Source organism: Microchirus variegatus (genome assembly GCF_963457635.1).
Source record: "Microchirus variegatus genome assembly, chromosome: 21".
Taxonomy (NCBI): Eukaryota; Metazoa; Chordata; class Actinopteri; order Pleuronectiformes; family Soleidae; genus Microchirus; species Microchirus variegatus.
The window spans coordinates 13,101,352-13,125,290 of NC_139822.1; the positions used below are offsets into that span (position 1 = coordinate 13,101,352).

Here is a 23,939-nt window from a genome sequence, read left to right on the forward strand (position 1 = left end):
GTCAATAAATGGTATGAAAAATGAGAATGGGGTCAACTTGTTTTTTATATCTATATATACATCTATATAGATATATATACACATATATAAACACACACATAATAACATATAAGTCAGGAACATGTCCAGGAGTGAGTGGTGTGAATGGTTTATTGATAAATTCCATCACTGTGCGTCCACGAGGGATGTGTCACATACATGTGACAGCTTTGACAGTAACATTGTTTGAGGAGGAGTGTGTATGTGCAGGCGTGCATGTGTGTGTGTGTGTATGTATGTGTTGTGGGTTAGTTACATGGTCAACACAGGCGGTTAGCACTGAACTGGAGTCATGCAGAATATGTAGTCAGTAGTTACATAACAACAGCTTCATCCGAGACTCAAGTCTGGACAAGAGCTGAACCCGTATCCATCACAGTCCTCATCGTTCAGTCAGGCACAGATGCTCCAAATTATTTACCAAGGGAAACATTTGATGCTGATTTTTTTAAGCATAATTAATTTTTTTTTCTCCACCTCGGACAATGACGAGGTCAGATGTGGGTTAAAAAGGGTGTGAAAGCTCCAGGAGTACGGAGCTCCACAGCAGCCGATATGGGTTTAATTCAACACTGAAAGGCTTTGGGGTAACAGGTTTTTGGTTTCTGCTCATCGGGCTCCAAAACGTGCATTTGTGACGTCATACATACACAGTCATGGAGAAGGAAGAAGTAGCCAAACGCGAGTATTTACAATGTGTACAAGGGATTTGGGACACGACAGATTAAAGCAGCATCAGGACGAAAGTCATCCTGTGGAGTCGCCAGGAAGAGAGAGTGAATAAACTGGTGCTGCTGGGCGGATTTTAGGCTTCAGAGCAGAGAGTCTGGGATTTAGTCACAGGTTCAAGTTATTTTCAAGCGTATTTACAGGATGTAACCAAGCAAACCTGGACACAGTTAGTCCAGATACGACTACAGTGCACACCTGACTCAACTGAGTCAATAACGGTGCTTCAGCCTCAGCAACGATAGCCGCAAAAGCAATAATTCAAAAGGGAAAACCTTTCAATTATTCTCTCGGCCAAGTTCATACCGTCACACACAAACATTTGACCTCATTTTACAATTTAAGTTAACAATTTCAACCCCACAGAGGGGTAAAAAAAAAAAAAAAGCTTTACAGTCCCTTTCCTCTCTACAAAGACAACATGGCTGAAAAACAGAAAACACAGTTGTGAATATGTATATATAATTACCTTTTTTTTACCTCTTTTTTTTACAGAGGGATATAATGCAAAACCTTTAACTTACATCAATATATTTAAATACAAATCTTTCATATACATGTTAACCAGGTTGTGGGGAAAATGAAATAAGGTGGGGTGGGGGGGTGAATGGAAAAATATTAAATCCTAATAAACTTTGTACAACCACAGCCTTTTCTGAAGTACTTCACCTATCGAGGATTATGCGATACCACGTCAGTGCTGAAATGAGGACGTTACAGACATGAACATGTTCTGTTGTAGTGTTTAGAGTTTCGTTTTGATTACACCCTGATCCCCAAACTGGACCTGGGGACGAGTCGAAAACATGAAAGATAAAAAAACAGAAAGACGGATAAGTTGACAGCTCTGTTAGTTTCCCCTCTTTGGTGTTAGGATCTATAGTTTTCCATCTTTTGCAGACTTTCCCTGTCTTTCATCCGCCCCCACCACAAAAATGCCTCCAACAGAAAAAACCCAGGACCTTAGCGACTAATGATTCAGAGAAGCACAGAGACTCAAACTTCCCTCACTGGCGTTAATCACTCAGACCTGACGTGGTCTTAACTGCCCGAGCATGGAATAACAACAACATTTTTAGCGACGGTGACACACGTTCATTTTGAAGGGGGGGGGGGGGTGAACAGTTCGTGAATCTCATTTAAGCCATCAACTCAGAAAACAGTGGATATGAAACTAGTATAAATGTTGTAGAGCTCATCCATTCTTAGCAGATATGCAAATTGATTAAACTGATTTTTGACAGAAAACATTCACGTAACAAGCATCCTTACTCTGTGCATATATATTTATATCTATATCTATAAATATATAGATAGATAGATATATTCAATGTGACAAAAAAAAGCTGTGCAGAGAGAGAATAAAAAAATACAGCAACATCATAAAAGTAAAATAAATGCAACGAACATCAGTGCTTGTCCACATTTTACAGCATGAGCCGGAACTAAAGTAACAAACGTGATCAACTTGCCGTGTTAATCTTTCTGCTCTGAATTCCACACATTTTTTTGGCTGATTTTTACCGTTTATAAATGAATCTCTTTACATTGTGGGGGGCCTGAACAGAACGCGAACCCCCTTGCCTTTTATGTTTAAAGGCTGATCTTTTTCTGTGTAACACTTCACTCTTAATTCTTCATTATTCTTTTTTCTCATAATAAAACTCATGCTTTTGTCCGAAGAGTACAAATATACACGTTTCCCAGCTCCACACAGAGACTGAAGAGACTCGGCTCTTGTTTCTGCAGCCGCCTAGTGTCCTTTTCCCAAAAACAGCGCATAATGTGGCACTCTTTTTTTTTTTTTATTATTATTATTATTTGCAGTTCCTAACATGGCACAGATGAACTAATACTGCACAGTACAGGCAGCGTGTGGCAGCGCTGCTTCAACACTTGACTGGTGTTTTTATTTGACATGAGCAAAGCTGAGAATAAATACAACAGCTGTTAACACTTTCAAAATAAAGTTATAGTATATGTTTAGTCCATGAAATACTCAGTGTGTGGCAAAGAGTTCTGTACATAAAAGGTCAATAATTGATCACAAGTGCAAGACGAAGGAGGTGAGAGTTCTGCCACAATTTGCCGTTGTCGTTCATTTCTATGTTGAATATAATGTGATTTTCGCCAAAAGCAGTTCATTTTAATGAGTGCCACTCTTAATGTATGGTCATTTAAGTGCTATTATGGACCGAAATTTATTTTTGAGGGTCAAGTCTCATAGGTCGGATGTAGGGGGGAAAAGAACCATGTGTTGACTAGTGCGATGCAAAGTGTCCATTGTGATTAAAGATCAAGTCTTATTGGCCGATCCAGACGAGCGCCGCAGCTTCATGGACATGCGGCTCTTGCTAGTCCGAGGGGATATGGGGGACGCTGAGTCGCTCCCGGCCTCCCCAAGAGCCGGACTTTCTCCCCGAAGAATCTCGGGGCAGGAGCCTGAGGAGGGGGGAGGACGGGTGGGGGGCAAGTGAGGAGGATGGATCGGTGGGGGATACGGGGCAAAAGGAGAGGAGGAGGAGGAAAAACCAGGAGAAAAGGGTGAAGGGTCAAAATAGAAATTACATTACGTCCCATTATGTGCTACTGTGGCAAACTGCAAAGACTCCTACAGACGAAAAACACACGCAGGCAGAGGAAAGGAGGAGGACAGACAGAGAGACATGATATAATCTCTACATGTTAAACTACACTGGGGGGTTTTCTAGTTTCTATAAAGCACTAGACAGGTTCATGACGCAAACTAACAATAGATAATCTGAGAGTGGTAAATTGACAATTAACATAAAGTTGGAATTCAAACTCCTTTAGGTTCCATTTACATGTTTTCTTCGTGATTATGATCATGCTTTTACTTCCCTATAGTTTCTATACTGTATATATATATGTATAATTAGAGAAAGGACAACTCTGTCATGGCTGGGACCAAATTGCATAATTTCCTCTTTTGGCCATGACCTACAACCTACAATCCAAAATCAAATATTTTAAATGATGCTGCTCACGGAACAACAGACAGAAAAATGTGGCTGAAAACATAACCACATTCAAACAATGAAATAGAATTGGAGAGGGTTTTTTCCCCTTCTGTGAACATCCACACTCTTAGAAATAATGGTTCCAAAAGGGTCCTTCTACAAGAGCTGAGGTTCGACCTGGAACTATTTGCTTCAAGGGTTCTTGGTAACACTACTGGTTCCAGTAAGAACCATTTTGATCCAGAGAACCCTTTAAAACCACTTTCCTGAATAAAGGGCTATTTCTAAGAGTGCAGTCTGTATGTTTAGAATTCAAAATTCAAATAAAGCAACATGGCAGCTGATGCTTCTCTATATACATGACTATATATAGGTTCTCTCTGAAACTCCAAAGTGTTAAAGTGTTAGACACTCAGCTTAAAATGTTTTTTTATGTAATCTTATAGTTCTTTACAGTTGGAAATTAGTCAGGACAGTTCATCTCTGACGTGTTGGAAAACTATAACCGAAAAACTAGACTAGAGAGGAAAAATATCAGCTGGTGCTGGTTTCTATCTAGAAATCATACCATTCACAGCTAGCATGAAGAACCTTCTGCTTCAGCCCTTTCCCCTTCACTCTGAGCTGGTTGAAGCTGTCTACTGGTTTAGGGACCAACTGATACATAACACTATGTTCCTCTGAAGAGAGGAGAAGGAAGTAAAGAAAGGATGGGAGAGGAAAGAAGAAGAAGGAAGGAAAAGGGCGAGCAGGGACAAAAAGAAGGAAAGAATGAGACATAAATGTAGGGAAAGGAAGAAAAGTAATATAAATATGTAAGTGATGGAGACAAAGGATGAGGGAGGGGCTCAGGAGAGTGAAGGTGGGATTTAAAAGAGACAAAAAAAAGGAAGTAGGAAGAAAATGAAAAGAAAAGAGATGATAAGAATTTAAGACAAAACAGAACAAACATTAAAGCGAGAATGGAAATGAAGACAAGACACAGACTGACACAGTTGGTGTGTTCTCATCACAAAGTCAAATTACAAATACAACTGTCATATACACAGTAAATATATGAATGAGGACCTTCATTTCTTACCAACTAAGTGTGTGTGAGAGAGAGAGCAGGTGCTACATCATCAAAACCACAAAGAGAGTATCATACAAGAGGTTAGAGGTTAAAGTTCACCGGGTCAGCGTGACACTGCAGGTTGACAGAACAAACGGGGAAAAAAATGCTGTGAGTCGTGATGTTAAAAAAAAGGACTTCCCACTTTCATCACATCACTGAGTGTAGTTTGGTGTGAGCTTTAGAGATCTTAAGGAGTAAAGTGCAAGTGAATCAAACGAGCCACACGGTGCACGTGAGAGAGACTGAAAACAAACAAATGCTTGAACAGAGGTCCTAATTCAACTCTACATGTTAGTGAGGTTTACTGGCTGCTGTACATACACCGTGTACCAGCATCAACACGTAGTTGGTTGCGGCCACAACTGACACAACTGTGTACGGAATGGCTGGAGCGCGTACAGTTTCCCGCCTCGGCTCTGCAGAGCATTTGAACCATCTCTCAGCTAATTGTGTTTGTTTGTCAGCTGGCACTTCTACAGTTTTTTTTATTCTGCCTGTGTTTTTTTACGACCGCAGCAGGCAGCTGCTCTTAAACCGGTGAACACGGTTAGCAGAGTGAAGGGAGAAATCCTTCCATTGGCAGTTGGCAGAGAAGAAAAAAAAACAGCTAAAAGAATGTAGAAATTACATCTATGATCTTTTGGCTTTACATTTGGCCACAGCAAATCATCTGCCTCCATCGTGTCCTTTTCTGTGACGCCAACTGTCGTCCTTCACAACATTCTATGTCCAATATAATCACTCTTCCTCCTTTGCATGTGAGCAAACCATCTCAACCTTTATTCTCTTAAAGCTCCCATAGAGTGGTCCTATCGCACATATATGTGAATTACGGAGGTCTATTTGAGTTCATTAACTTGTTTTTATGGTCAAAAACCTCCGAGTTGCTGCAAACCAGCCGATCAAAATCTCTCCTCACTGAAGCTCTCGTCAGTCGCAGTGTTTCAGACCAAAATCTCACCCCCAGAAGACAGACTGTGTTGTGATTGGCCAGCCAAAGAGAGATTTCCCAACTGTCTTGTGATAGGCCAATACCTGGAAGTGACATAATCAGCACACCGGATCTCATAAGCGCAGCTTCCCCCATCTGGAACGGCTACTCATTATCAAAACATTGTTTTAACGGTGTTTAAAAATAGCTTCGTCACGACTCCCCGCCGCAGTCCCTTTTACGACCTTTGACCCAGAGTCAGAAGACACTGTCGCTGGTGAAACACCTCAACGGACGTTCTTCTTCTTCTGCGGTTCAATGTACGCAACCGGATGTGCCTGGGCTAGTGCTCGGAGCAGGAGGATCTGCTCTTCAGGAGAAGTGATCCTTAAGTCACGATTCCAGGCCTTTTCAGACCGCTTGCAGAGCCCGAGAGTACAATAAAACCCAGCGTTCTCAGCAGGGCTTTATAAATGAGGTAATGGCGCAGATGCACACCAAAAGTGTTAAATGGAACTTCGGGTCTATGGGCGCTTTAAACTGTTTGTTTGCTCATACCTAATCCTGTCCATCCTGGACACCCCAATGAAAATCTCGGCATCTTCAGCTCTGCCACAAAAAAGTTACTTCCATCAGTACAAATAAAAGACAAAGTTAAAAGGAAACTGTTTGCCAACATAGTTGGTTACCATAACAACCTTATAGGCTGTTAATATGCTTTGGTTTTGTTTACGGCTTCTCCTGCCGCTGAGGAGCGATGGAATCAGTTTGAACTAATCACAGCAATGGCACAAGGGCAACTTTAGCTCGGTTTACAGGCATTTCGTCAATATGCTTCGTTCTCAGTGGGCTGTTATTAGCCGTGTTCACTCCTGTGGGACGGTTACCTCAGTCTAAATGACAATTAAGAATGAGAGCGAAGACATTAAGTTGATTACCTCCGTGGGAGGAAGACGGAAATAAAACGACACCTCCTTTGTGCTTGGAGATGAGGATGCATGATGAAACTGTTGTTTTGTTTTTTAGTTAAAAATTTCACACCAAAATACACGGACGGATGAGCTGAAAGAGACACTTCCTTTTAGACAGAAGACATGCAGAGCTGCATAAACAGCGGAAGACACGGAAAGAGGTATACACAGAATGGCGGAGGAATCGGGAGGAGAGCAGTGGGCAGGTTAGCTCGTCAAAACAGGGCGTGTCAATCATGTGACAGGGCTTACCTTTAACTATAGGCAAGTGAGACATTACGATCTAAAAGGAAGGGGGAACAAAAACAAACCAAACGAAAGAAACAAAAAAGAAAGAAAAAATTGAATAAAAAAAACAAATGAAATAAAAAAAAAAAACAGAAAGAGAGAACAATGATCATTGTGCTGTTAAGGGACGGGAACCTGTGAAATCATGTAAACAGAAGGAGGGAGAGGAAAGGGGGGGGGTCACAGTAATTTGAGTTGGGTTTATTTCAGAGGACAGGATTATAATTATTATTATTATTACTACTACTAAATCTCCACCTGATTTCTAAATATGATACACACATTATGGTGACTTGTTATGGTGAACTCTTTGATCCTGTGCTCTGAAAAGGTGTTTGGGGCTGAACAACAACACATCAACACCTCCACATGAAGCCGAGATTGAAATGCTTTGCGGTATTCTGAAGGGATATTTGTGTCAGGCTGTGCTGGATGTTATTCAGCCTCAAAGTAGGTTGATTATTCATGTAGGATTATTATTATTTTTATTATTATAATACAACTGTTGGTGAGAATGGGAGAAGAGAAACACATATGTACAGTCTCTGGAAATCAGCGTCCTTTATACACAGGATTTTTACCAAACACAGAAAGGTGTCGATGTGTTAAACCTTATTTATATGACCAACTGAAATTACTTTCTTTGAAGACAAGTTTAGTGGGTGTTGACAACTCACTTGACTTAATATGGTGAGGTTAAAACAAACTTATAATAATTAAAATCCTGCTTATAAATATCTATCAAGCTGCATCAAAATACGTTCAGCATTATATGGGTCAAAATATTAATTTGGTAATATATCGTCGTCCTTCCTTGCATGATACGCCAGGGCAAATATCTTTTTAACTTTACACAGATGTTTTCACAGTTTAGTTTTCTTCAGTTCACAGATATCGTGATGTAGGAATCCTTTTTAAAAAAATAAACCCTAACCCTAATAACAGTTAATTTCTGCATAAGAAAGTTAAAAATGTGTCTTTTACTAAGCTCCATCAAACTCAAGTAAACTAACAAGATTACATCTATAAGTTATTCTGAAGTTATGTCTGTAGCTCTCAATTGCTTTGCTCAGGCTACAATTATGTGCATGTTGTGGCTTACACATGTATATAAGTCTATGTGGAGCCACAATATTAAGACAAATAACTGGTTATGGACAATATATGCCTGCTATCTCTACAGCTGATCGCAGGTCGGGTCATTCTGCAGAGGCCAGCTGCTTTACATTAGACTCCGAGTTGCCTGTGTGTGTGTGGTCTCTTTACTAGACCGTAGGCAGTTTAAAATGTAAAATTCACCCCTACCCTGCAGGCCCTGTGCAGGGAGCAGTATATACTGTATGTGTGAGCTGCTGTGGTGCAAGAGAGTGTGTTTGTGTGGAGTGAGGGATCAGGTCCTACCTGTTTCAGATGGCAGGTGAGTGCAGGGAGCGGGGCTGTAAACTCGAGCGGCGTAGTCCTCAAATGTGGTCGGCTCCTGGTGGTGCTGCACGATGGTTTCTAGATACCGAGCTCGCTCTTCATAGCTAGGGTCAAGAGTCAAGGTCAAACGGAAATATAGACGACAAAAACTAACAGATTACGAAAAGGGAGAATAAGAGCAACAATATTGTCAAATTCAAATTGGAAAATGTGGCTTAAAGTATAGCCTGAAAAATTGTCAAAACAATGTCTTATCCTTTACAACTTTGGATAAAATGATCTCAGTGTGTACTTTTGTTGTGACTGTATATTATATTTTTCGTTTCTTTTCTCCATATAACAAAGAAATCATTAAAAGTGAGTAATAAGACATTTGAGATCAAACCAAACAACTAATGGAGAAAATAATCATCTAACAACAGACTCTGTCAAGTAATACTATCATACCTGACTGAGGGAGTGTTTGTGAGTTTACACCAGTACAGCAGGGGTGGGTGGGGACAATCAGACAAAGTACAAAAAAATTAAATTCATTTTAAAATAAAATCTCAAATAAAACACAAGCTAGTGAACTTATGATACCTATATTACCATATAAATGTGGAGAAAATACTACAGCCAGGAATGCAAAAGAAATATTTGGCTCTTTGCTTTAAGAAAAAGTGAGAGAATCCAAAGAATGCAAAATAGAGAGGCACAGGTAATCTGGAAACACAAAGAAGAGAGCGTTTACTGGAAAAACAGACAAGACAAAGTGGGAGTGACAATGGGGGGGACACAAATTAAATAGTAAAAGACTGGGAAGATAACGGGTGAAAACGATTAGGAACACGTGTGAGTAATCAGGAGAAATTTAGAAAAAAAAAGGACAGGAAGTTAAACAGGACAAAATACACACTGAAGAACAACACAGGAAGTCCAAAACAGAGAAACCTTAATGTCCATTAAAGAAAAACCAGAGTCAACGACAGCAGAGGGATTTGGCCGAGAAAATGGAAACCAGGACTTTAACGGTCCATCTATTACAGATAACCTCATTGATGAAATGACATTTACCCCCGTCTTCTTAAGCCCTGTCCATACATCCAGCCATAATGACAGCCATATGCTGCACACACACACACACACGGCACGCACAAACACACACAAAAGCACTAATATTTGCTCAGTGAACTCCAGTAAAAGAGGATTTTCAATCAGAGTAGAGTGTTAACGTGTGTGTGTGTGTGTTTGTTATGAACAGCCACTGTGTGCGCATTGTAAGTGCATGTGTCCCTGTTTGAGTGTGTGATGGGATTAAGCCAATGAATCTTGAGAATGAAATTCTGTGTGTGTGTGTGTGTGTGTGCGTACATGTTGTGAATGGGTCAGCCATCTGTAATCGTGCCCATGGGTTTTCTATTGGGTTAGAGAGCTGTTCTATGGGCCTCAAAAGCAGAAAGATACAGGTCTAATGGTAACTGATCCAGTTAGAGACAATGATAATAACAACAATATGGCTCCTTTAAAGTGCAGGGACAGACTGCGCTGGCAGAAAAGATAAAGGGGGGGAGGAGGGTGGAGAGGGAGAAGAAGAAACTTCTGTAAAACAAGGAGCTATGATGAGGATATACTGAAATGACCCAAACCTGATTTCACAGCAGTAGTTATTGTATTACAGCATAATATGCAACATCACTATTTAATCACTTTTGGGAGACTTATGACCTTTGGGAGGACATGCTAAAACTGGTATGTTCTTCTTCTTCTTCACTGCGTTCTAGGCCTGGTTTGATGCAATGTAAAAGTATGGTGTGTAAACTTGTAGCATGTCGCAACACAGCATCCCTCAACTCACCCCTCTCTTCCAAGAGTGTCGGAGAACTGATGTAGAACTTCAGCGCAAAACTCAAAAGGTGTTAAGCTTGTCCATCGGGGGCTATTGTTAAAAACACGGGGGTCCAAAATGGAAGCCCCTGTGGAGCTGACCTGGCTCCTGATATAAATAGAAAAAGCTCATTCTAGGCTAATCAAAAGCAACACTTCATACAATCAGGTGATTCACACTTTCACACAATTAAGTATATTATTTTACATTCAATTCATTCATAATGAAAAACTCAGAACATGTTCTTTTTCCAAGTACAACATTAAAAGTACTCTAGCAATACTTTTGGAAGATTTTGAATTTTGACCCCTTATATTGATAATGACAAACAACTACAAGTCATTAACTGAGAACAAGAGTAGTGATTCTTGATGCTGATGCTCTTTTATTTTTATTAAGTCAGGTATAATTAATTCCGTCTCTCTCCATAGTTAGTCTAATACTGACTGACCGTTATTGTTAAGCTATTGACTTCAAAAGGGACCAATCAGTGCGGATGGGAGTGGGGAGAATTGGGCAGGATACTTGGGGTTTTCATTACAAGTGCACTTCTGTGACTGTACTCATATAAATGTATTGTAATAAGGAAAAAACAGACAAAGAAAGTGGCAGTTAATGTTTGACGAAGGCGAGGAAATGAGGGGGGGGGGGAAAGAGGCAGGGATGGAGCCTAGAGGTGCAAAGAAAGCAAGATACTTCGGGAGGAAGCAAACTTGTAAAAGAGATAGGTGAGGGGAAAAGCAAGGGTGGGGAGGAGGATGGGTGAATATACCACAGAGAGTCACAGAGGAGGTGAGAGTGGAGGATATTTAAGTAACATGATGCTGTGTGTGTGCGTCTTTGTGAAGGTGAGAGCTGAGAGACGAGCAGCATCACACAGAGCGTCAGTAAGTGTCTCTCACACTGAGTCGCTCTGCGATTCTCACCGTTAGCCTTTTCCTGCTTCCTGATCCCCTGCGTCACACTTCCCTCTTTAGTGAACATGTGTGTGTGTAGGTAATGCAATTAGGACCTAAAGGTGTTATTTATTTATTCTTCCAAACAGCACCTCATTCTATCGTGTTTTTAACAATGCAAAGCAGTGTGAAGCAGCAGCAGCAGCAGCAGCTGTAAAAATAGTCACAATGACAGGAAAAAGAATGCATGTGTTCACAGACACACAGTGCATGAAAAGGCCAGTGTTTGTCATTTCTGAGAAGGTGAAGAGGTTGAAAGGACACCCACTGCCTCGCGAGGAAGACAACTGTAAGCAGCAGGGAAAGGGAAAGAAAGAGAATGAGGAGAAATAAATACACAGACACGGCACCACTGCTGAGATAAATGACAGAAGTGTCACTTTACTGTTCTCGACTCTTTCTGTCTGCTGCCGTGATCTTTCTCCCTGTCCCTCTTTCTTCCTCTCAGTGAGGGTTTTCTGCCTGTGGCCTCATGTCACTCGTGTCACAAACACCAGCTCCCCACTGAGTGGCAACATCAGCACAGACGGACTGACTCTAATGTGAAACTGTCTCCTGAGCAACAACAATATCTTCTCAGACTTCAGCATGTACACACAGCCGTTTGCCTTTTTCCATTATTTTGTGTCATACAATCTTTTCTTTATTATTATTAACACAAAGTTGGGCAAGAATAAAATCACCAGCACAATGAATTGTAATAAAAGGCAACATCACTCCCTTGTACCCATACAAGAACACACACACTAACCCTCCTTATAAACTGAATTAACAGATCTTTACAGCACAACTCATCAGGTAAAGAATTCTACAGTGCAGATTCACAACAACTAAATGCATATTTACCAGCTTTCTATACTTGGTATAATCAGGAAGTCACTGTTTGAAAACCTGAATGGACCCCACAGTCAGTAGAAGTGTGTGGCTTCCATCGCTAAAACAATTGCTGCACCTCCTGTCAAGGATGTTGAGGATTACCCATCATATCTATTTGCTGTAAGTCGTCCTATTTTTTTTTTTTTTTGTTATACCAATTAATATCATTACCTTGCTGAATATCTATTTCCATACAGCACACAAGTGCCTTCACTATTCCACTATTCGGTTTCTCTGCTAAAATTGTGATAAAGACACATTATGCCAGCATTAGAGCTGCAACTAACAGTCATTTTTATAATACAAAACAATGTTTTGTTATGTCAGAAAATGGTGAAAAATGTCGATCAGTAATCACGGCTATTTTTTTTTTTTTTTTTTAAGCAAAACACTGTCGAGCTCATTTGACATTTTCAAAATTGTTTTAAAGTATAAAAACCTCATCCTTGACCCTTAACAGCTGTTTGTATGTTTGTAACTACTACTCATCTGTGCTCCTCTATTCTGCTATTAGTATTGGTATTAAAAAATAAGAAGCAAAAACTAGTGAGAGGTCAAAGAAAATAGACTTGCATTGCGTTCACACACACATCTGAATGTGTCCAAATGGCAGCCGTTACTATGAAATTTACTGTAATTGAATTTCTGATGCCGCCTCTTATTAAGTCATTAGCAGCAAGATATCCCTCTTTTGGAGGAAAATGGAAAGAAAGAGAGGAAAATTATGAGGACACAGAGAGGAAAATGGCTCACAGGAGAAAGACAGTGAAGAGAGGAGGGCAGATAAAAAGGCTCCTTTGTGTCGAGTCAGAAACTCATTTTCTTGTGCAAGGATGAAAAGAGAAGAGCGAGTGAAGTGTTTGTACTAACTCTCTCTCTCTTTCTCTCTCCCGCGGTGTTGTTCATTGTGACGGTGTTCAACTACCGCGATCACTTGAAACAGAGGGAGGCCAGAGGAGAGGAAGTGAGAGAAGGGGGGGGGAAAGGGAGCTTGTTAGCGCATTAGGAGCTCGGCCCACTACTAGGATGTGTGTGTACTTGTATTCGTTACCTTTTCTGGGGAAAAAACTGACCCCGTCAGGACCTGACGTCCTCACGAAGACTAAAACCTGGTCCTCATGAGGCAGAACCTCATTTGGTTGAGTTTTTGTGCTAAGATTTAAATTGTGGTTAGGTTAAGGTCAGGGTTTGGCATTAACTTGAGGGTTAGGGATCAGGCATTGTTTAGGCTGTCCAAATACATGGAAGTGTATGCAGTGTCCTAAAAAGAACGCTGCTGTGTTTATGTGTGTGTGTGAGAGAGAGAAAGAGAGACTAGCCTTGGATGGAAGGTTTGGTTTTGTTACCTCCGCCAAGGAGGTTATGTTTTCGCCAGAGTTTGTTTGTTTTGTCTGTTAGTTAGCAACATAACTTGAAAAGTCACGGACGGATTTGGATGACATTTTCAAGAAATGTCCGCAATGGGACCAGGAACAAGTGATTACATTTTGGGCGTGATCCATACACGCGATCACTGGTTACAGCACTCGATGTCTGTCCCAGGCGTGCCGGCAGGGTGTATTTTGTTAGCACTGAGCTGCCTTGGCGGAGGTGTGCGCTCTCTGAGTGCTTTTCTAGTTTCTAATTAGAATTTATAGAAGATACATTCACTATGTGTTGATTTAATAACATTAAATATATGGTAACCAAATTACTTGGTTTTACTTTACTTACTTTGTATTATCTGTACTTTATGGAAAATATAACAATTCATGATCATGAAATAATAATTGACAGATAAATCAATTATGAAAATAATCATTGGTTGCAGTATTAGTTGTACTGTTGCTGAATTTATGAAAAAAATGTTTCCTGTTGAAGTTCACGACTGTGGTCATGTGTGTCATTAGGCAAATTCAGAAAAGCATATTTTTCCTGCTCATCTATAGACTTTCAACACCAGAAGCTTGATCAAAGCAAACAACAGACAACCACTTAAATGATCAGTTGGAGCAGACACTAAGCAGAAAATGATATTCCCCAATAAGACCTCAGCTGTTCAGCTGGCATTTGCGACCCAGCACGAAGAGGCCGACAGCACAAAGTAAGACGTACATGCTGTTCAGCTGATGTGGTTAAGCGACGCTAATTCCATCACGGCTTACAGTGCTGTCATGACTCCAGACGTGCAAACGTGTCCAGGGATGAGCCAGTGTGACATTCAGAATAAGTGTCAGTGTGATAACTGGTCAAAATCGCCACCAATCAGAGTAGAAATCAGAAAAAGAATCCCTTTAAATCTGATATGACCCAAATAAAAAACATACACTACCGTTCAAAAGTTTGGGGTCACTTAGAAATGTTCTGATTTTTGAAGGAAAATAACTTTTTTCAATGATTGAATAAATCAGAAATACACTCTATACATTGTTAATGTGGTAAACGACTATTCTAGCTGCAAACGTCTATATTTTAATGGAATAATCTAATGGTACACTGTGTTTGCTAATCGCGTTAGAAGGCTATTGGATGATTAGAAAACCCTTGTGCAATTATGTTAGCACAGCTGAAAACAGTTTTGCTGGTTCTTTGACGAAAGGGCAAAATTATTTTTTTGTCTACAAAGCATAATTTCTAATCTCGTCAATGTCTTGACTATATTTGCTATTCATTTTGCACCTCTTTTGATGAATAAAAGTGTAAAAATTTGTATAGGTGACCCCAAACTTTTGAACGGTAGTGTAATATAACACCATCTTAGAATGCTACAGTGGTGATGAGAGCTATGTGGACTTTTTTGTCTCTTTTTCATACCACTAATGACAACTCAACTAGTCAAGAAACATATTTTACACATACAGAAATCATAAAACCCAACTTAAAACTATGTGTACTTATTACTTATTTGAAAAAAACAAACAAAAACAAAAACAAAAAAAGCAAAAGAGATTAGTGTAATGTTAGATGTCAGAGCCTATCTGTGCATCACTAGAAGACAGAACTGTCACTTTTAGCTGCCTGGCTCGCCTGTGATCCTTTTGTACTGACAGATGACAAAACTGATAAGAGAGTTAAAAGGGGGGCCAGCGCTGCTGGATGCAGCTTTGTCTGGACAGTGTTCACTCACTGCGATTCTGATTTGTCCTTGAGGTTTTTATGAATCGCTTCCTTTGGCCAGACAAACGAACCAATCACACGCTCACTCAACATCTCCGTTAGTGTGAAGCAGCTCGGTAGTATATTCCCTGTCTCGCTTTCCATTGTGAACAAATATGGCAAACGGTGACATTTGAAAGGTGAAAAAAAGATGATATTAAAACTACAGCAATACTACGATATTTCAGGCCATTTCCTAGGGCTAGTCTGCGAGGTACTACTTCTTCAAAGTAGCCACACACACACACACAAAACCTATCTGTCCTCTCCACCCTAGGCATTGGAACAGACAACGGAGGGAAGGACATCAGAGGGATAATACAATTGGAAAAGCTTTGCAGCGTGTAATGATAAACCTGTGCATGTGTGTGTGTGTGTGTGTGTGTTCATGCCCAAAGGAAAAAGCTAATGGGTTTATATCATTCTGTGATAGCAATGATATGGAGGCTTTGTGATTTCATTACGAGTGTGTGTGTGTCCACGTACGCCAAAGATGAGGGCAGAGATAGCCGGGTCTAATGCACTACTTATTGTGAAGGCCCAATGTGCGCGGGCATCACACACAGACACACACACAAAATCGTATTTACCCCTATTCATCTGCTCTTTAACCCAATACAAAAACAAAAGACGGGGGTAGAAAAACAGACACGATACATTAATTGGCCCCTTGTCACCCCACTATTTCACCCTTTGACGTGTGTGTGTGTGTGTGTGTGTGTGTGTGTGTGTGTGTGTGTGTGTGTGTGTGTACTGACACCCACACACACACACCCACCCTCCTACTTGTCACCACTAGGGAGCCCTAAAGCTGCCAGTGCAATTACAAGCTTTATTTAACGGACACACACCCACACACACACATAGAAACACACACACACAGCATGGGTGTTGGAGATCGTCACTGTGGCCATGATAATAATTCTCTGATTAGGAAGATGGATCCTGTTCTTATCCGCAGGCTCTAACAACAGTTACCCAATATTCACCACACATGTACCGTATCTCCTCATACACAAAGGTGTTAATTCAAATAAGAGGTGATACAAAATAGTTTATTTTATACATAAAAAAACAAGTTAGTATACGGAGATCGATGTCTTGCTCATTTTTAAATGGAAAAAGTTGAGTAGTAATAATAATCTGAAGATCAATTGATGAAGAAATGTATTAATTAATTGCAGCACTAATGTACTGTACATGAATACTGTACCTGTGCCCAAAAATAAGAGTTTGTCAAATCACATCAACAGCACATGATGACACTGATATTTAGACATCTTAGGTATTAAGATATTATTTATTTTTTTTGCACAGACAGCAGACACAAATTTGCAGAATGCAAATAAAAATCACTAATGTAATTGAACACTGAAAAATATGTGGGGGAAAAGAGTGCAAACTGTGCTCTACATAAAAAAAATCTCAGTTGAAATATTACATTGCAAAATAGTCTGTAATCGGCCCGGTTAATCCCAATTAATCCCTACACTAAACCTTTGAAAGTTGTACTCAAGTTGGCCAAAGTGAAGGCAGCTCTCAGAACTCATGATGACACAGTCTGGCTGTGACTCAACTTAGTCGACACCTTTGTTGTCTCAGACATCGCAGCCTGAATCTTAAACACCTTGTCACATAAAAATACTTACATTTGGGCGCGCACACACACACACACACACACACTGCAGATTAGCTTGTTTACCAGTCTGAGGGGGGTCTGCTGCAACATGGCGTGTTCAAGCCACTGATGGCTACAACTCATGTGTCTGCACAACTCTCTCTGCGACAAGGTGACTGCGTGTGCACCAAACCCCGCCCGCACACACTTGCATGCATATTCAGTCATTAGATGCAACATGCGTTTCGGAAATTAAGAGTGAAATACATAGTAGATCTAAAGAAACTAAGCGGTCGTTTGCCTGTGTTCTCTTTGATAATTCAGATCTCAGACAGTGATGCAGCGTGTCTGGTTACCTGTGTGCAGCAGCTGTTGGTGCACAACAGAACTGCATCTGGACTTTATTACAACTCTGAAAAGAAATATCAGTGCATTTTGTGGCCAACACTGCATTGTCTAAAGATTTGCTGCAATAAAAATCTGTGTTTCTTCTTGATCATTCACATAGGAAAATACAAACAGGACAAATGCTCAATAATCAAAGTAGGTTGTCATACTTTTAAGTTAATGTAAACGCATATTGCTTTATGGCACTACAAACAAACACACCAGGTAAAGGCGAGGAAGAGGAAACGCTGTTGCACTTTTAAGGAAAATCTCTCTGTTCTCTTTGTATTTATGTGCATTTGCACTTTCTCAATGTTTGCTACTGTTGTAAAGCTGTTTGCTCAAGTGTTTTAAGTAATGAGGTCTGTTTGTTTTCAGTGGCTCCACAGTTTGTGTTTGCCAGCTACATTGAAAACAAATGCACATGTCCAAGAGAGGGGAAGAGAGATCGTGGATAAAGTGGTAGACACAAGGGGGAGCTCTTTAGAGAAAAAAAGCAAATATATATATGTATATATATATATATATATATATGTATATATATATATATATATATGTGTATATATATATATATATATACACATATATATATATATATATACATATATATATATATATATATACATATACACAGAATTAGTAATTATCAAAATAATTTTTCTGTAATGGTTAATACACCAGTATGTAGAAGCTCTTTAAATGAAATGATGCTTAATGCTAAAATGTTGTCATTATTATAATTATTGTTCCAATTTACAAACAAATGTCTAATTATAGTTATTTACTTGCATTTCTGAGCAGAAAAAAAATCTTTTAGTGGTTGTATGTTATGCTTCTCAGAGAAGCCCAGTGGGTAGAAAAAGGTGAATTCAGCATGTTATTTGCCAACACTTTTAGTTAGTTTTTGAAAGATTCCTAAAATATTTACCTTTTCTCATTTTTACGAGAGGTGGTCTAATAAGTTAGTTAAGCTCTGTATTTCACTAAAACCAACTTTAATTACTGGCATTAGTTTTTAAATACCGTTATGACCTTTCATCATAATGTAAATCAAGGGATCAGCGAGAGAGAGAGAAGGTCACTTCTGCATCTTATTTAGACTCGTTTGCAGCTTCACATCTGCATCTGACACATCTATTGGCTGTTCCACTCTACTCTACTACCTGCATTGAGGTTCTTCAAAAAGCACATATTCTGCAAGGAAAACTGGATATAGCAGCTACACAAATACACGGAAAACAATGTGAAAGCGTTTCATACACAGAGCAAGTGCACATATACACACACTCATTGTGTCAGCCTAACAGTTATCCCTAACCTTGACCATAACCAGTTAATGCATAATCCTAACCTTAACCGAACAACAATTCAAATCTAAGCCCTAAACCTGACCCCAGAAATAAGATTGTGCCTCATTTAAGACCAGATTTTGGTCTCCATGAGGACTACCGGTCCTGACAAAGTCAGTGATTATGCCAGAAAACAAAAGAGGCGCAGGCATGCACACACACACACACGGGTCCCTAAGGAGAAGTGGAGGAGATTAGCCGTGACCCCTCCTCCTCACCCTTTTCTTTTCATTTCCTCCATCTACCCGACGGGAAACAATTAACCACAATCACCTCCCCCTCCGCGTGTATTCACACAGACTCGTATTCATTTCCTTACCCTTAAACCTCACTACACAGACCTTTAACCTAATCCAAATTGTATCTTAACGCGTCACACACGCTATCGGTTTGATAATAAAGCTGCTAACAGAATGAACGCTGTGGTTCAATGAAATGGAAAAATAAAATGTATTGATTGGATATTTCTCCACATCTAAAAATATACAAATGGTTACAGTGAACTAGGGCTAACTATTTTCATAATCAATTCATCTGTCAATTATTTTGATTAATTAAGTAATTCTTTGGGCCATAAAATGTCAGAAAATTATACAATAAATGCTGATCAATGTTTCCCAAACCGGGAAATAATGATGCTCTCAAATGTCTGGTTTTGCCCACAAACCAAAATGACTCAGTTCTAATGATTTCTTTTGTCATATGGAGCAAAGAAACCAGAACATATTCATATTTATATTCATGAAAAATGTAGTAATCGATTAATCGGTTCAGCCCTAGAGTGCATTGATAACTTCCTACATAATAATGGAAACTGATATATAAATAATGATAAATTACTATGTACAGTAAAACATGTCAAAATAAGAGTCTATTTTGTATTTTTCAATTTTTCCTTATTATATATATATATTTATATATATAAATATATACAGTATATATACATACATATATACATATATATATACAGTATATGTATATACATACACACACATATGTATATACATATACATATATATACTGTACATACATACATATATATACATATACACACACACATATATATACATATATATACACATATATACACATACATATACATATACTTCTATATATGTTATCCATTTCTCATTTATTTATATTTTATTTTGGCAGGTTCGGTTCTCGATAGTACTGGTGCTCTGAGGAGGTGAAGGATAACATGACCCCATTTCAGCATAATAAAATGTCTTCAGTTTGTAAGGTTTTGCCCTCAAGTCTCTTCCATGGAGAGGAACACACACAGCAGACTGAAGCCTTACTGGGACAATAGAGTCTATTGTGGGAGCTGGCAAAAAGAAACCATGCAGGCCGCTAGGTGTTTGGCTGCTCTTGGTGTGTGTGTGTGCGTGTATGGATAATAGCACTACATGCCCAGAGCTGCCATCATTTTACTGGGAACACAGTGTGAAAGTGAGGGACAGGCAGTGACAGAGACACCTACGCACACACACATAGAAAACACACATACACACAAACACAGCATCGCTATCACGCTGAGCCATATGCTGACCCCAGCCTCAGTGCAGCTATCTCTGCCAATCAACCACTACAAGGGATACCCCACGCACGCGCGCACACACACACACACACACACTAATCCCAAATGTGGACGGTATACAAACATAAACATAAACACCATGAAATGCTTCAATGTATATGAATAGATGTATACATTCGAAAATTCATCCACACATAAACACTTGCTGGCAGACTGTGTGAGCGTATAGCAGCTTAGTATCTTTCCAACATTGTTCTCCAAAACCATAATCACCCAGGAGCAGATGGAGGACGGCCAAAGCTTAGCTTCCCTCTCTCTAACACACACACACACACACACTCGTTCACACAGCCTATAATATACTGACAGGGCTACATGTCTGTACTGCTCTCCCCATTCTTTTCCCAAAGTCCAGATCTGATTTCACATAGACTCTTGGTGATTCAGTTACATCAGACAAATACCAGTGTGGCAAAGTACTTCTCAAAATTCACCCGAGGAAGCACGCCTCCAGGAGACGCTCACTGTATTATTAAGAATCTGGCGAAAAATATTATCTCGATAGGTTTTTAAATATTGAAAAATTAGACGATATCATTTTTTTTTAACTGTTTAAGTGATTAATTGTTGCTTACGGATTATATCAATGGACACAATGTTTCAGGAAAACAACTCTCTTAACAACTCTTAAGTAGTTTCAGTGCGTGTTTCATCTGTTTTTACAGTCATTTAAATACTAATAGAGGATATACTGAGATATATTGGGATACTATAAACAATAAACAGTTTTCTTTGTCTAGTCAAATAGCCAAAAGCCTGCTGCCTACAAGTGGTCAAAGTCTCAAATACGACACAAAACCCCTGTGGGGAATATTTCATATCATCCCATGATATTAATTATATTCAAGTTTATCAATATTTTCTTACACTCCTAACATTTAAGACGTGGGTGCGTGCTGAATAAGTTGAAGGAGCCAAATTAATCTGGTGTTTTTTTCCTGCTGTCCTCCTTATCTTTGGGTTTCCATCATAGTGGGCTGTATAAGAGATCCATTTGACACTTTAATGACCACAAATTAGTCAAAACAGGGGAGAAAAGTTTTAAATTACATTTTAGTGTGAAGAGGTGTGTGTGTGTGTGTGTGTGTGTGTGTGTGTGTGTGTGTGTGTGTGTGTGTGTGTGTGTGTGCTGCTACTGCAGAGTCTTGGACTGCTTTTCTTCCTGCAATGAGCTGATATGAGAGATAGAGCTGTGCTTACACACAGCTGTACCGGCAGATTGGCACTCTCCCACTCTCCCTCTGCCTCTCTCGTGTCCGTGTGTGTTTTGGGATGGCTCTAGTCATGGTGAATGAAAGATCAGAGAGACAGAGAGAAGGCAGATGGACCGCCCTGAGGGCCAGCAGACAGAGAGCAGGAGGGGAGAAGACAGACAGACAGACAGAGAGACGGAGAGTGAGAGAGAGAAAGAGACACTGACACACTTAGCCTTGCCAACCTTCTTCCCATCCATCTCTTCACTGACGTGATAGCGTGAGGACACTTGATGTTACAATGCAGCACTCACTAACACAATCCCACATCCTGATGCAGGCTGATCTTGAGGGGCCTTGCACACAAGGACACCTATCCCCCATGTGTGGTTCGTGCTCTAATCTCAAGGAAAGCCTGGGTCTTGCTGGGATCCATTAAGCCTTGTGTTATCTAATAACACAGATCATTTAAAGGACTAATATGTGATATAAGTATGGTATTAAGACATAAAAATTATCATAATATGTGAGAGATTAAGGAAATACTTGCTTTGTTGACAACACTTTCTATTTTTATGAGGGTGATTAATGATTAATGTCATCTCATGTGTTATGTTAAATCATTAGTGAATTAAAATACCCTGCCCTTCCTTTTCTGTCATTGGTCATTATTTATTGTATGTACAATTAAACAATTGTTCAAAATTGTTCAAAAGGCAAAGGATTTAATGAAAAAGGAAACCTCCTAAACAAGAAAAAAAACAGACTAGTTGAGATAGAAGGGAGACGGAGATGTCCTGAGATTGGAGTTATAGAGGCAGCGGAGCAAATACAGGGACATAATTAAAGAAGGACACAGAAATGATGATAAGGAGAACAGAGTGACACAAGGAGCCGAAAAGAATTTGAGCACTACAAGACACAGACAGAGGGAAGCTGTGGTGGAGATTCAGATGCAGAGATGGAGGCAGAAAAGGAAAGAAAATAGGTATAAGAGAAGTAGAGGGCAGAGTAGGGAGGGAGCGGTGAGGAGAGGAGACGAGACGAGAGGAGAGACGTGTGTGTAGGAGAGAGATGGGGAGTCAATAATGACTGATTACTGTAATTCAGCCTGTCAGAGACATCGAATTGCTGCTACCACCAATCAATACACACCAGGACACAGGCAGACACACGCACACACGCGCACACAAACACCTCCAAACGAGCAAGTGCGATGCTCGTGTGTCAGCGCCTATCCTCACACACACACACACACACAGACGAGCTCACAGCCGTGCACGAGAAGTGTAGCACAAAACGCACCAACACAACTGTAGCGCCGTCCACGTGTCTGCACACTCGCTCAAGGTGGCCGAAGTCGCAAACACAAAATGCACACACAAGTTCAAACATGCAAGAAAAGTGCACACGCACACACAAGCACAATGGGGTCGGGAGGTATTAGATACGAGCTGCAGCCCCACACTGAGCAATCTCTTTAACAATCTCTCCATCTCACTGGGTGGACGTGGCAGAGCAAAATGGCTTCTTCTACCTCCCCACCTTCCCCCACTTTCTTCCTAGCTCCTGGGCCAGCATCACCTCCAATGCTCATATTATCTTTCTGAAAAGAGGAAAGTGGAAAGGAGTGGTGGTGGTGGGGGGAGGGTTTGGGGAGAAAGACAAAATCTAAGATGAAGAAAAAGCTGGACACAAGGGGAGAAATAAGAGATAAATTTCAAATGAGAGTGATGTGATAGATGGCGGTGAAGGGAAGACGTAAGAGAGGGATGAAGGAGAAGGAAGGTCAGAAAGAGGAGAATCAAGATGAGATGCAGGGGATATCATGATGGAAGGAGGAAGGACTCAATCCACTTGTTGCTGCTGCCGTCTCATCATTCACTGGAGAGGCTTTGCCACTTTTTGGGCAATGCGTTTCAACTTGCTGACACAGTATAGTTCTTAATATATAATATACACATACTGTCAGAGATGAGGGAGGGAGCATTTGAGTGTATACAGCTGAAGTACTGAATGATCAGTTTTTGCGAGCAGTGGCATTCACTTCTGAAACTTTTTACGGACACATATTTGTGTTGTCAGTCATAATCCAACCCGTTTGCAGCCACATCACTTATCACTGGCCCATTTCCAGCAACCATCTCTCCAGTGTTCTAATGGTACGTTGTGTTTGCTAATCGTGTTAGAAGGCTATTGGATGATTAGAAAACCCTTGTGCAATTATGTTACTGAAAGCAGTTCTGCTGATTCTTTGACGAAAGCAAAGATTGAAGGACAAAATGATTATTGAGAATTAAAGAAAAAATCTTTATTTCTAATCTTGTCAATGTCTTGACTATATTTTCTATTCATTTTGCAACTCTTTTGATGAATAAAAGTGTGAGATTTAATGGAAAACAAAAAAATTGTATAGGTGACCCCCAAACTTCTAGTATGCACTCCACTGAGTGCCATTCTACTCAACCTTTCAGTGTATTAAT

General features: G+C 40.0%; 1 protein-coding gene across 1 annotated transcript in view; it reads right to left on the bottom strand.

Annotated features, from left to right (window-relative positions):
- Positions 1-215: 215 nt before the first annotated feature.
- The window catches only part of ralgapa1 (Ral GTPase activating protein catalytic subunit alpha 1), a 59,714-nt gene continuing 35,990 nt past the window's right edge, over positions 216-23,939 (bottom strand). The window contains exons 45-46 of the mRNA XM_083907735.1: positions 8,455-8,579; positions 216-3,210 (exon numbers count right to left, since the gene is read on the bottom strand). Coding sequence (XP_083763861.1) covers positions 3,065-3,210; positions 8,455-8,579 — 271 coding nt within the window. The 3' untranslated portion in view covers positions 216-3,064. The remainder of the gene's footprint in view (positions 3,211-8,454; positions 8,580-23,939) is intronic.